General features: G+C 40.8%; 2 protein-coding genes across 2 annotated transcripts; one reads left to right on the forward strand and one right to left on the reverse strand.

Annotated features, from left to right (window-relative positions):
• The first annotated feature begins 1,124 nt into the window (after positions 1–1,124).
• Positions 1,125–5,980, forward strand: bcl2l16 (BCL2 like 16). The gene is made up of 3 exons (XM_084729289.1): positions 1,125–1,281; positions 1,367–1,978; positions 5,724–5,980. The coding sequence occupies exons 2-3, from the start codon at positions 1,496–1,498 to the stop codon at positions 5,850–5,852; spliced, it is 612 nt and encodes a 203-aa protein (XP_084585415.1). The 5' UTR covers positions 1,125–1,281; positions 1,367–1,495; the 3' UTR covers positions 5,853–5,980.
• A 1,114-nt stretch (positions 5,981–7,094) lies between these two features.
• Positions 7,095–9,854, reverse strand: tubb2b (tubulin, beta 2b). The gene is made up of 4 exons (XM_084729288.1): positions 9,697–9,854; positions 8,666–8,774; positions 8,359–8,469; positions 7,095–8,276 (listed from the first exon to the last, which is right to left on the reverse strand). The coding sequence occupies exons 1-4, from the start codon at positions 9,751–9,753 to the stop codon at positions 7,216–7,218; spliced, it is 1,338 nt and encodes a 445-aa protein (XP_084585414.1). The 5' UTR covers positions 9,754–9,854; the 3' UTR covers positions 7,095–7,215.
• Between the last annotated feature and the right edge of the window lie 4,223 nt (positions 9,855–14,077).

Consider the following 14,077-nt stretch of genomic DNA (forward strand, 5'->3'; position numbering starts at 1 on the left):
GTGTGCATTTATTATACTGAAACCATTCGTAGTGAGTCCATGATACCAATCAATAAAATAGCAAGTTTCTCAAGCTAAAACTGCACATTTTAGGCTGCAGTAACACATACAGGAGTTCAAGACACAAATGATACAGATTTCTATTGGTTGAGGCTGCAAGTTCACTGGTCAAAGTTGCAGCTTTAGAGTGTCCTTTTATTGTGACCAGTTCAAGACAAACCCGTGCAATAATCCTGCTGTTTAATCAGCATCTCTATATGACACCTGTCAGGTGGGGGGATTATCTTGTCAAAGGAGAAGTGCTCACTAATCTGTGAGTTTAACAAACTTGCGAATAAAATTTGAGAGAACCTTTTGTGTGCTTGGAGGAAGTCTCACATCTTTTACTTAAAAATGACTTGAAAAATGAGACGCACAAAAGTGTTGCATTTACATTTTTGCTGAGTGTATATTGCCTTTGACTGCACGTCCCTTAGTTTTGATGTTCCAAACTAGTACTGAACGATTCTGAAATTATGATTGCGATGCGATTAGTGGAAATCAGTTTTGCATTACAATGTTCACTGAAAGAAAAACAAACTATTAAAATTGTGACGATGTGATATTTATTGAGGTCTGAACCAAACCAACCATGTTTTCTTTCATTTGGAGGACAAGATTTTTAGGGCAGGTCATCTCTGCAGCTCTACAGTACCTCAAGTTTTCCTTTTTCAAAAAAATTGCAATTTGGATATTGCACTTGATCATATTGTAATTTTGTTGCAATATCGATTAATTATGCAGCCCTATTCAAAACACTAAAGTAAATGGACCCTCTTGGATGCCCCTATGATAGAGATTATTTGATAACTGGCCTCTGGAGTGGCCCAGTGTCTGAGACAATGTGATACAGTAGCATGGCAAAATTTTTGGGGCGCTGGTGCCCTTTTTTATTTCTTTCACCCTTGCCCCTCAGACAGATGGGTCCACCCCTGTTTGACTGCTTGCTCTTGTAAATGCGGCCTGTTTCTGCTCCGTCTGCAGGTCCTCTATGCTATTCTAGCCCTGCTGTCTCTTGTGTTGGAATGGGGCTGTGTCATGAATTTGCTTGTGAGGTTGGAGATCAGTGTCAGTTTGCAACAAGGGCTCTATATTTAGCCAGCAAGGGGACTGGGTGACCCACTCTGACTGCAACCCACCGGTCAGACACACTCCTCTGGACCCCCACACTCTTTCACCTGCTGCCTGTTTCTGTTTGATCTGTGTGTCCTGGTAGCACATGTGTTTCTTATTGAACAGGAGGTGAGTTATAAATACTTTATTTCCTGCAGTTTGAATGTTTACTCTCTTCTTTTCCATACTGAGATTTTTGAAAATTCCACACTAGCATCTCCACAGCACCATGACACACTGATGGGATGTAGAGAATGGCTCTGCTGCTGGGCGATGGAGCTGTCATCTGTGGCCTGCTGAGGATACAGCTTGGTGATCAGTGAAGTGGGGGTTCGACACGACCATGTGCCAGTCTGAGGAGCCAGAAGCCAGACTGGGCCTGAGCAGTCCTGACCCGCTGGTCAGAGAGGCTTTCCTCATGGCCCATGACTACATCGACTATGTGACCACAGGGGGTGCAGATGGCACCATGGGTCCTGCCCCCACAGCCTGCACCGCAGCCCTGCGCCACGCTGGGGACGAACTCCTCACCCGTTTCCCCATCTTCTTCAGGCGCTGGCCTCGTGTCTTTCAGGATGTGACAGAGAACACGGCCTGCCCCATGCTCTTGAGCATCCTGGACGAGCACTTCTTTCCCCCTGTCCCCAGGGGGCGGCGCAGGGACCTGGCCTGGAGTGCTGTCCTGTCAGTGTATGTGCTGGCCGGACAGATGGCTCTGCACTGCCACGAGAGGGGCATGGACATGGTCCTGCCACAGCTGAAGGAGTGTGTGGGCGCCTATGTGGAGAGAGTCATCTGTCCTGAGATACGAGGCAAGGGAGGATGGGTAAGTGTTCACAAGTCAATATCTACAGTTAATGATGTTTACTATTACTATAAAGAGTATGGTCTAGACCTGCTCTATATGAAAGGTGCCTGAGATATTTTCTGTTATTAGGCACTATATAAATTAAACTGACATAAAATAATTTAATAAATTGAAAAGCAATAGAGAAGAGCCAGTATTCTCTACTTTGGTCATACAGATAACACATATTTAACAGATAGTCTGTGTTAGAGACTATGAAGACTATGGAGTCTGCAAAAAGTGGGATTTTGGCAGGCTGTGATGAAACATGTTGCATCATGGGAAGTGTAGGCTTCAGTGTTTTTGGAGCTTAACCTGACTAAAAGTCAGGGCATCTCAGTCTTTTGCTGCAATTTAAACAATTATTTTTTGAATCTGTCTCTCACATGTCCCTGATGTTTATGTTGCCATGCTAAATCAGTGCAGTGCCCCCTTAAAGGGAAAATTCCCCACTTTATATGTGAATGTCCAGTCAGTGTTTGTGGTAAATATAGTCAATTGAATCAACAAATTCCTCAGTGCTGCTATACTGACCAGAAAAGCTGAGTTTTCCTATTCATGGAGCTGTGCCTGCAGTGCACGTCCCAGGATGCACTGCGTGCAAGCTTCTCTTACCCATGTTGCTGTGTATCACCACCCTAGCCTATAGCTATTACTTTGTTACCCAAAACATAGTGTTACGTGACAGAAATGCTCATCTAGCACACCTCCTGGCTACTCAGAAGAGGAGACTAGAAATCCAAGCTGACACAGCCTGTAGTTCCTCCTTAACACCAGTGACATCAGTGTGACATCACTAAATGTAGGAAGAACAACAGATTTTGCAACAGGGGAACTCGGCTTTCTCTGTTAATATAGTTGCACTGAGGAATGTATTGCTTCAGTTGACTACATTTACCATAAACAGTGAGTGGACATCCACATGTAAAGTGGTGATTTTCCCTTTAAAGGGGCACTGCAGTGATTCAGTATTGTAGCATAAACATCAGGGACATGAGTGAGATGGATTTAAAAAAAAAGAACTGTTTAAATTGAGGCAGCAGAGGCTGAGACATCCTGACTTTTAGTCCACAGTTTGGATCAAGCTCCAAAAACACTGGCTCCTACACTTCCCATGATGCAACTTGTCTTAAGACCACTTCTTGCAAACACCATGGGCCTAGTTTTAACACAGACTGTCTTAAATGTGTGGTCTGTATGCCCAGAGAAGAGAATACTCAAGTAACGTCATGTTAGTTATTCTCTCAGAGTTGACAACTGTTTTTGCTGCTGTGTAGTCCTTTATGTGATGAGTACATTGACTTTAAAGGGACAGTTCTCCCTAAAATAAAATATAAATATTTTTCTTCTGGCCTGTAGTGCTGTTTATCCATCTAGGTAGTTTCTTTCTGCATAGGAATCTATTGAAACTACTTCAGAAGGTATTGAAACTACTTTCTTTCTAATAAAAAGAAAGTAGTTCTTACATGAAACTGCTCACAGCAAGCACTGTGGATTATCTTGAGGAACCGGGCCATGATTTTTGGAAAGAGACACTGGTTTTGAATTTTTCAAATGTACTGGAGCACAACAAGCAGAGTGCCATTTAGTCACAATTTTTTTGGAGAAAAGGCAGACACCAGCTGATATCGCCAAAACTCTGCAACTCACACCATAAAAAATCTAGACAGACAAACAGCACTATAGGCCAGAGGAAAAATGTGCATTTTTGATTTTGGAGTGAACTGTCCCTCTAACATATAAAATCAGTGGAGTTCCCCTTAAACACCAGTTCTGTGCACTACTCATTTGGACAAATCCAGAGTTTGTAAGGCTCGGGGTTACACACAGAGAATTCCACTTGCCATGTTTGCTCTGGTCAGATCCCTGCACATTTGTTTCCCATGCAAAGTTGCCAGAGCTGGATTAACTTGCGAGGGGGGCCCAGGGTAAAATATGAGACCTATTGACCCCCCTGTTTCTGTACCCGTCAGACACCAGCTTTGCTCAGAGTTTGGTGACATTATCTTATCCGATTTGCTGTATGTCAGTGAGAGAGAGAGTCAACAGCAAAATGTATTCTATACACATATACATATCTATCAGTGTAAATGTATGCTATAATTTAGAATATTTTCACTGCTTTACCTTGATGTTACACAGACTTTTCTGACAGAAAACTTAAGTTACGTAAGCCAAATGTCACTCTCTCCAAATAAACCAGATTCCTTTGACTATATCAGTAATTTTACCTCACAGAACACAGGAGTTGCCGGTCTACCGCTGCCTCGATGTGTTAGATTGTTTGTGTTATGTTGTGACTTTGGTGTGTAAAGGTTTAGTTTAGAATCACTGAAGTCAAAGAATCAACCTAACAGATCGAGGCAGCTGTAGACCAGCAACTCCTGTGTTCTGTGAGGTAAAATTACCGATTTTGTCTGTGGAGTTTGGTTGGTTTGGAGAGAGTGATGTTTGAATTGTATGATCATGGTTTCCTGTCACAGCAAGGTAAAGCAGTGAAAATATTCTAAATATAGCACAGAAACTGATACTGATTTTTTTTTTTATAAAACACATTTTGCTGCTGACCATGTCCACAGCAGTTCATTGCTTAGCTTCCTTCATTGCTACTCCAGCTGCTTCTACCAACTGGGGGTGTGTCGCCATCTACTGTAGGTATTATAGATAAGTACCCCATGCAACTCCACTTCAAAAAATCTAAACTATTCCTTTAAGTAACTCAAACCCCTGCGACCCTCCTCCATCATGTCAAACAGTGGAAACTGAGATTAAAGGGGCACTGCAGAGATTTAGAATAAACAGCAGGGACAGATTTGAAAAAAGGAATGGTTTATACTGAAGCTGCATCTTAGTCCATATGGGTCAACCTCCAAAAACACTGGATGTTACTGTTCCCATGATGCAACTTGTCCTATCATTTCAGTTCACATTGCTTTTTAATGATAAACATTTTCAAAGTAATTTTCAGTTATACATAGAAATGACCGCAAACTTTTTTCCAGATAGTGTTTGGGACCTCTGAAGCTGTGGAGCCTAGTGTACATGCCTGCTTTACCTGGTTGCTAACATAACCCTAAAGGGACAATTCATCCCAAAATTAAAAATACATATTTTTCTCTCTAATATAATGGGACTAAATGGCACTCACCTTGTGGTGCTCAAGGCTTAAAAAAATAAAAAAATAAATAAAAATTGAAAAATTCAAAACCAGTGTCTCTTTACAGAAATTGTGACCTGGTTACTCAAGATAATCCACACTTTGTTGTGAGCAGTTTCTTGTGGGAACTACTTTTTTCTGCAGTAGAATCTTACCGAACTACTTTAGAAGCTGCTCACAGTAATATCTTTAGATTATCAGGTCATGATTTTTCAAAAGAGATACTGCTGTTATATTATATCACAGAGAATAGCAGACATCTCTAAAACCAATATCTCCAAAAACACAAACACAAACACACAAACAAAGCACCAGAACTATCTAACTATCTGGATAAACAGCACTTGTGGCTTGGGGAAAAATAAGCATTATATATATTTTTGATTTTGGGGTAAACTATCCCTTTAAATCCTGTACATCAACATCCTTTTCCAAACAAAAATTTTAAAAAGTGACTTTTAAACCCCAAGTTCCATCAAATTGACTTATAGTATAGGATCATCACAGTATATTGAACTGACATATATAATTTCATTTGACTCATCTAGCTCTGTTTGTTCCTAACAGAGTGGTTTTGTGTCACGCTTTGGAGAGAAGCCGGGCCTGGAACGCCAGGTGAAGAAAGTGTGCTGTTGGACACTGCTGGCCTTGGCCACAAGCATCCTCGCCTACTTCTTGTGGAAAAGAATGACTTAGCCAACACTGCCACCTAGTGACCACAAGCAGAAACTCTAAAGAGGGCGCTACCATCTTAAAATGTCAGTACAGGTATTTTATTGAGTATCTTTTCATTCTGTAGAAGTCAATCATTAAATAACCCACACACATCACATTATTATTACATGTATTATTCACATGTGACAGCATGTCTGATGTTCTGCTCAGATCAGATGTACCAGCTGTAGTACAGGCTGTACAAGCTGTAGTGGTAACTTGTGATGTAAGGAGGATTTAAGCCATTCCAATGGTCACATGCTGGCAAACACTGTGAGCTAACCATGTTGTTTGTGCAGTAATTTATGAACTTTGAGCTGGTATTGTAAATTAATCTGCACAGAGCTGCGTGGCAGCCGTGCACCAAGTCTACATGTAGTCAGCCTGGAGTAAAGAGCAGACGGAAATCATTTGTGTTTATAGATTTGCTTTATGGTGTTTTATTATAGGCCCTCAAGATCTGTTAGCTGCATTTGTTTTGTCACTATTTGGCTGATGGTGTAATGTCAGACTGTTCACACAACAATAAACATCAAGCTTTTAAACACAGTGAAGCTCATTTAATTCACATCTACTCATCTGCATGTGTTGCACTCATTTTACAAAAGATGTCATTATCTGGCAGTCACTTTATGTACAGTGAGTGCATCTGCTTTTAGAAAAACCATTACTATCAATAGTGGTACATTTACTAAATTATTGTACTTAAATATGATGCATTTTAATTTTATGCAGCTTCATAGTTCTCCACTACAGGGAATTACAGCCTTTGCTCCACTACATTTGACTGATTGCAGTTACTTTCCAGATATGTTTCATACCACATCCAGTTTAAAACACACATCTCAAAATCTGATTTTAAGTTTTAGATTGTAAGGACTTGTTTTTCAGGTTCATAAAATTTAAAGCTTAAACTAACTATTCAAATTAGCAGGAAAACTTTCACCAAGCTTAGAATAGGCCATGTTTTGATAAACTAACTAGATACTTGGTTCTCTCAGGACAAATTTTGTCTCATGGAATATTATGCTTAGTGTAGCTGCAGTTCAGCCTTAAACCTTTACAGCAATAAAATGCAGAATCCTAGATAAGTGAAACAGGACCATTTACCTGCAGAGTATTTGAACTTTGCTGAATTTACAATTTAAATGGACTTTCTTTAAAGTGTGAAATTATTTAAATTGGTCTATTATACTCTAAGCCATAAAAAACAGAAGTCAAATCTTCAATATGAAGAACTTTTATTAACATGAACAGCAGACAGAACACTGAAAACTGGAAAAGACTTGGAACGTTACATTTCACGGCAAAGATTTAATCAGCAGAACTTTGTAAAAGGGTGCGTTTAGGCCAGCTCCTCCTCACCCTCCTCCTCAAACTCTCCCTCCTCCTCAGCGGTGGCATCCTGGTACTGCTGGTACTCAGACACCAGGTCGTTCATGTTGCTCTCGGCCTCGGTGAACTCCATCTCATCCATACCCTCGCCGGTGTACCAGTGGAGGAAAGCTTTGCGCCTGAACATAGCTGTGAACTGCTCAGAGATACGCTTGAACAGCTCCTGGATGGCCGTGCTGTTGCCGATGAAGGTGGCAGCCATCTTGAGGCCACGTGGAGGAATGTCGCAGACGGCGGTCTTGACGTTGTTGGGGATCCATTCGACAAAGTAGCTGCTGTTCTTGTTCTGCACATTCAGCATCTGCTCATCCACCTCCTTCATGGACATGCGACCACGGAAGATGGCAGCCACAGTCAGGTAGCGGCCGTGACGTGGGTCGCAGGCAGCCATCATGTTCTTGGCGTCGAACATCTGCTGAGTGAGCTCTGGCACAGTGAGCGATCTGTACTGCTGGCTGCCTCTGCTTGTGAGGGGAGCAAAGCCTGGCATGAAGAAGTGCAGACGGGGGAATGGCACCATGTTGACAGCCAGCTTACGCAAATCAGCATTGAGCTGTCCGGGGAACCTGAGGCAGGTAGTGACACCGCTCATGGTGGCGGAGACCAGGTGGTTGAGGTCACCATACGAGGGGGTTGTGAGCTTGAGGGTGCGGAAACAGATGTCATACAGGGCCTCGTTGTCGATGCAGTAGGTCTCATCTGTGTTTTCTACAAGCTGGTGGACTGATAATGTGGCGTTGTAGGGCTCAACGACTGTGTCTGATACTTTGGGGGAAGGCACCACGCTGAATGTGTTCATGATGCGGTCGGGGTACTCTTCACGGATCTTGCTGATGAGCAGGGTGCCCATACCGGAGCCTGTACCACCACCCAGAGAGTGTGTGAGCTGGAAGCCCTGCAGGCAGTCACAGCTCTCTGCCTCCTTCCTCACCACATCCAGGACAGAGTCCACCAGCTCTGCTCCCTCTGTGTAGTGACCCTTGGCCCAGTTGTTTCCAGCACCACTCTGACCTGTAACAATAATTGAGATTAAACTTCACAGCACTTAATGAAGAGTGGTGGCAAATTGCTGGACAAATTAACTAATAATTACCGAAAACAAAGTTGTCTGGCCTAAAGACCTGCCCGAAAGGTCCAGACCTCACAGAGTCCATGGTGCCTGGCTCCAGATCAACCAGCACTGCACGGGGCACATATTTACCACCTACAAAGAGCAGGGGGAAAAATTACTCAATACCAAGAATGCAATTTAAGATCCACAGCATGATCGAGATCAAACCTTCCAAAAACAAATTTAACAGTTAACTTTTATGACTTTCAATAATGTCAAAATCATGTTTAAGAAATATTAAGGCCTATAAAATTCAGATTTGAATGAATCAGGGCTGCTTTAGACTTACCGGAAGCTTCATTGTAGTAAACATTGATCCTGTCCAGCTGCAGGTCACTGTCACCATGGTATGTACCAGTTGGGTCAATGCCATGCTCATCACTGATCACCTCCCAGAACTGCAAAAAAAAATTATTAACATAAATATTAGAATAAGCAAGGTTTGTTTGCACCTAAGAAAGCAAAAACAGTACAACTACGCAATGTGCATTCATTAATAGACACATGTTATTCACCGTTCTTTGTTATTTTAAAATCTGTTTTATTCAATTAGTGTTTTTAATCACTATATGGCGATTATAAAACAGTTGAAACTCAATTTCCCGCCGTACTGCCTTAGGCGCGCGCGGCCCGACCCCCTATTGGCTGCGACTCATAGGTTATGAATTTGAACATTCCTAGCTACGTCACTAACCGCCAACACCGCCCATTTCAGGCAAAAGCCGGCGCAGTTCAAAAACCACTGCCAAGTAGGCCTCAGCGACCCAGGAACCGTTACAAAGCCAGTTTACAATAAGTCTGAATTAAAAAAAGACAAACATTTGTTTAAAGACACGTTTACATGATTCACACCTCGTTACAGGATTACAGTACCTTTTTTTTCTATCGAAAGTCTTCACTTCCCTTTTTTTCGCATTGCAGTGAACCTTAACATTTGACGAATGATGGCGATGTTAAGATATTTCATAAAACCTATAGGAATGTTTAACCCGATAACTAACGTTTTAAAGAACGTTTGCTACAACAGACAGACTACTACAAATTATTTTAACGGAAAATCCTAACATACAAAAATGCGTTAATTTATTTTTTTTGGCTATATTTCGACGCATTACTGCCCTAAAGACAACACAAAAAGCCATCGGGTTTAAATTAAACGTTTGAATGCAATATCCATAAGTAGGACACGTTGATATTCCCAGGGTGTGGTTTCTGGGACGCATACAGCCACAAAGCACCGGCTCCCAGAGTAAAGAACACGGTGTTTCTCAGTGAGATCTATCGAAATCTTAACCAAAAGGCAAATATAGTTTCACTAACCTTGGCACCAATCTGGTTTCCGCACTGGCCGGCTTGAAGATGCACAATTTCCCTCATTTTGCTTTGTGGAGGTAGACTGGACCTTTCGATGAATGACTTTGCCTTTCTTTCTGTGCGTGTTCAGCGGCTAAACTCCTTCCTTTATAGTACAGCTGAACCCGCCCTTCAGCCCTCAGCTCGAACGTCTATTGGCTTATTCGACCGAGCGCGCTTAACAGACATGTATTTAGACCAATCGTGTGTTCGCTATCTTATCCGCGATTGGTCTAATCCACCTGCCATTCACATTCATCTCAAACGTATGACTAACGTGTAATCTGTAGACGTTGGCCTACTTCCCTCATCATGGCGGAAAAGAAATGCGACACTGACAACAGATATTATTCCGCATTTCACTGCCGTGTGCTAACGGCTGCTTAAGATAGAGAAACGTTTTATTTCGTCGATCGAAGGAAGACATTTTTGTTTAATATGTTGCAATACAGCAGCTGTAATTAATTGTTAGTTAGCCACAGTCCACGTGGCTTACTAAGGGAACACAATGGTCCAGTTAAGAAGTTTGAGCAGCGGAAACTGTCGCAGGGCTGGACATGACTGGTGTGGCTGCAGCAGTGATTTTCAGTCATGTGCCTCGTAGGCCAGAGAGGCTACAGCTTTTCATTCCAGTTCAGCACAACAGCAGCTGATTTCACTTATTTGTTCCTCTTTTCACTGGTTCAGTGTGTACTGAGCTGATGAGCAGTTTGTTTGATACGAAAAGCTGCATTCTTGGCCTTGACGATCCACGATTGAAACCACAAGTCAATAACATTTTCAGAAAAGTCTCAATGAATAAAGACTTGTGTTGAGTCAAAAGTAAAGAAAGTAATTGTCATGCTGAGTAACAGTCACATTTTAGATGCAGTGCAGGCCAAGGCCTGTTAGAATATCAGCAAACCAGTGAACCCAGAGACTACATCCCTGATAGATGTCATGGTTATGGTCTTGTGTGATGATGAAGTAGTGCAGTGGAGACAGATTTGATGAACTCATTCAGAATCAAGAAATTATTGTCCACAGGATGTCCATTACTCCAAACCATGACATCCATTCATCCACACTGAATCATGGATGTATTATGACAGAGATTTTCAATAACTGTTTTAGAAGGGCCAGAATATATGTATATATATATATACATATATATATATATGTATATATATATATAAATGAAGTGCTAAGGGACAGGATGTTCACATTTTGTATGTCTGATGTCTAAACAGGGTTGGGAGGTTTACTTAAAAATGTATTCCAATAAATGTAGGATTACCAGTTAAAACCTAATCCAAGAATCACAAAATTGAAGTAATGTAACTTGATTACTGTCTGTTACATTTGTTTTATCTTAATACCATATGATAAAATTGTTGTTATGTTCATTATAGGTTTATTAATTATTTGTGCAGCTGTCTCTTCTTTTGTTATGTATGAATACATGTTCAGATTATGACAGTAATTGTGTGCACTTAAATGTACTTTGTAAATTTGCTCTTTACACTTCCCACTCAAACCTCAAATAAATGGATTAGTTTTTTCAGCTATAGATATGAAATCTTTCCTTTAATGTAGATTGTATTTTTTTTTTGTTAGATTTATAGGCAGCATTTGATGTGTATTTGATCCTTTTTCTTAATTCAGGTTAAATATATAAATATATTTTGCTCTATTTGTGTATTTTAATTATAGTTATTTATCATTATTAAAAATACCAGTGAAAGTTTACTGTATCAGTGCCCTGATGTCATATTGGACAATAACGTTTGTTGTTAAACTGTAAAATATTCTGCCTCTATTACATATCTTTGTCACAAGTGTTAAGCATTTTTGAGGGATCTTTGCAAAAAATGTATGTTTATGTATATAGTCTGTATAAAGAATATTGGCGGATTTTTTTACCCCCTAATATCGACCCCAAAAATCCAATATTGGTCAGGTCCTAGTCTGAATGTAGACTTTTAATTTGTCAGACTGCAGCTTTTACGCATCAGACAGAGCATCCTGCTGATTCATGGTTGATTCTGAAGATAATGTATGAACAGAAATTAAAGCCTGACCGATACTGAGTTTTTTTGGGCCTATGCCGATACTGATATTTGGGAATAAATAAAATAAATCATATTGGCCAACATATGTGGTGACAGTGATATATACCTATATAGGCCAATATCAGGATGATATGTCTGTCTTACCCTAACAGAAATATTAGAGTTCAGTTTCACAGAAACATAATAACAATGTAATACAACAGCATCCAGAGGCTTTGAGATACTGGATGTCTTTGTTCTGAACGCTGTAAAGCAGAGTTGTGGAATGAGGGCAGATGAGCTTATTAATAGTTAATCTGAATGCCAGGCTAGAATGTGGCTGTGACGCCGGCCCTCCTGCGCGGTACAGTTGCCACGGCCATGTCTCTAATGGCTGAGAGGGGGGAACATCGCTCCCAGGTGGTTGTCGCCATGACGATTAGGCTTTCCCAGTGGGTGTAGTGGACTTCTGTGCATTAGTTTGAGGCTTTGTATAAGCTTTCCATGGAGCTGCCCAGCCTGTATCACAGTATCTATGCATTCCATACATGTTTATGTAGATTAGTTCCCGCGCAGACTGGCAAAGGCTTTCTGGGGGTGTAGGAATAGAAACTCATTCAACATGTCTCATTAAATCTTATGAGTTCATATCCACTCAGCCTAGGCCTGTTGGCGCAGGAACACACTACTGCTGGGCTTATCATATCATACAGTATGTAGGTCACACTCATAGTCTCTACTGTGTGTGTGTGCATTGTAATCTGACACACAAAGGCTTCCTCTTTTTGCTTCATGACAGAGCTATGTCACAGAAGATGAGTCACAATACGAGGAAATTTGACCAACTAGCTTGTTCTGCAGCATTATTCTCTTCCATTACTATCTCTACACCGGCCCTTGTTTTCCTGTGTTCTTGCTGAAGTTGTAAAGCATTGTAAATTTCCGTTTACAGTTGGGCAAATTGACCCACGATGACCAGCTCTGCAGTGTAATCTCATGCCTCTTGACCATTGAACAAAATGATCCTGCAACAGCACAGGAAGGTGACATGTTAGAACCCAGCAACAGCTGATGTTGAATTATCAGATACAGCAGGTGGGTCTGGAGGCTCTGCAGTGAAGTGAGCACCAGGGTTCACAGCCCCACTCTGCTGAAGTTATCGAATTCTCCACCAGCTTCAGGGGTGCTGCTCTGTCACTGGAGCCTGAGAAAGGATGTGCTCTATTCACACAGAGTAGCAGTCTTCTACAGAGTAAATCAGCTTAGATTAGTGTTTCCAAAACTTAATTTGTGCATAAATGAATGTTCTTCACCATTATCCCTCCATTTCCACATCAGTTTAAATTTTCTTGACTAGAGCTGCAACAATTAATCAGTTATTAAATTAAATAGCAACTATTTACACAATCATTTAATCAGTTTAAATAATTTTCAAAGGAAAAAAGCCAAAGGTATCAGATTACAGCTTCTTAAATGTGAATATTTTCTGCTTTCTTTATTACTCTCTGACAATAAACTGAATATCTTTGAGTTGTGGACAAAACAAGACATTTGAAGACATCATCTTGGACTTTGGGAAACACTGCTCAATATTTTCTGACATTTTATGGCCCAAACAACTAATCGATAGAGGAAAAATTATTGCCAGATTGATCGCTAGTTGAAAAAAAAACAGTTGGAGTATACAGATTTACTCCACCTACATAAGAATGACCCAGCTGCTCAGATAATCCACAAACTCTGTTCTGAGCTCTGAGTTCTGAGTTAATGTTGAAACTAGTTGCTTTCTGGTTTAAATAAAGTGGTTCTCATTGATTCTAAAGTAGTTCAAGATCTGTGGATTATCTTGAGTTACCAGGTCATGGAAATAGACATTGCCGCTGAATTTTTAAAATGTATTTTTTTGGTTCTTTGAGTACAACAGGACTGGTGCCATCTACTCTGTTATATAGGAGAGAAAGCAGAAATCTCTACAGCTGATATCTTCAAAACTCTGCAACTCACAGCAAAACAATCTAGATGGACAAACAACACTACAGACCAGAGGAAATGTATATATTTTTGATTTTGGGATGAACAGTCCCTTTAAGCTGAGTTGCAAAAGTTAGATGGTTATATGATGATTATACCCTCTAACCATGAGCATTGTCATGGTGGGCATGCTAGCATGCTGATATTAGCATTTAGCTCATAGCACTGCTGTATTAGCAGCTCAGCTCACAGAGCAGCACGGCTGGAGACCTTTTGACTGATTTAGGTTAAGAACCAATGGAATTAAAGTAAAATTAAAGGAACAGTTTTCAGTAGAATCACATGCT

Source organism: Lutjanus erythropterus, chromosome 10 (genome assembly GCF_056507025.1).
Source record: "Lutjanus erythropterus isolate fLutEry1 chromosome 10, fLutEry1.hap2, whole genome shotgun sequence".
Lineage (NCBI taxonomy): Eukaryota > Metazoa > Chordata > Actinopteri > Lutjaniformes > Lutjanidae > Lutjanus > Lutjanus erythropterus.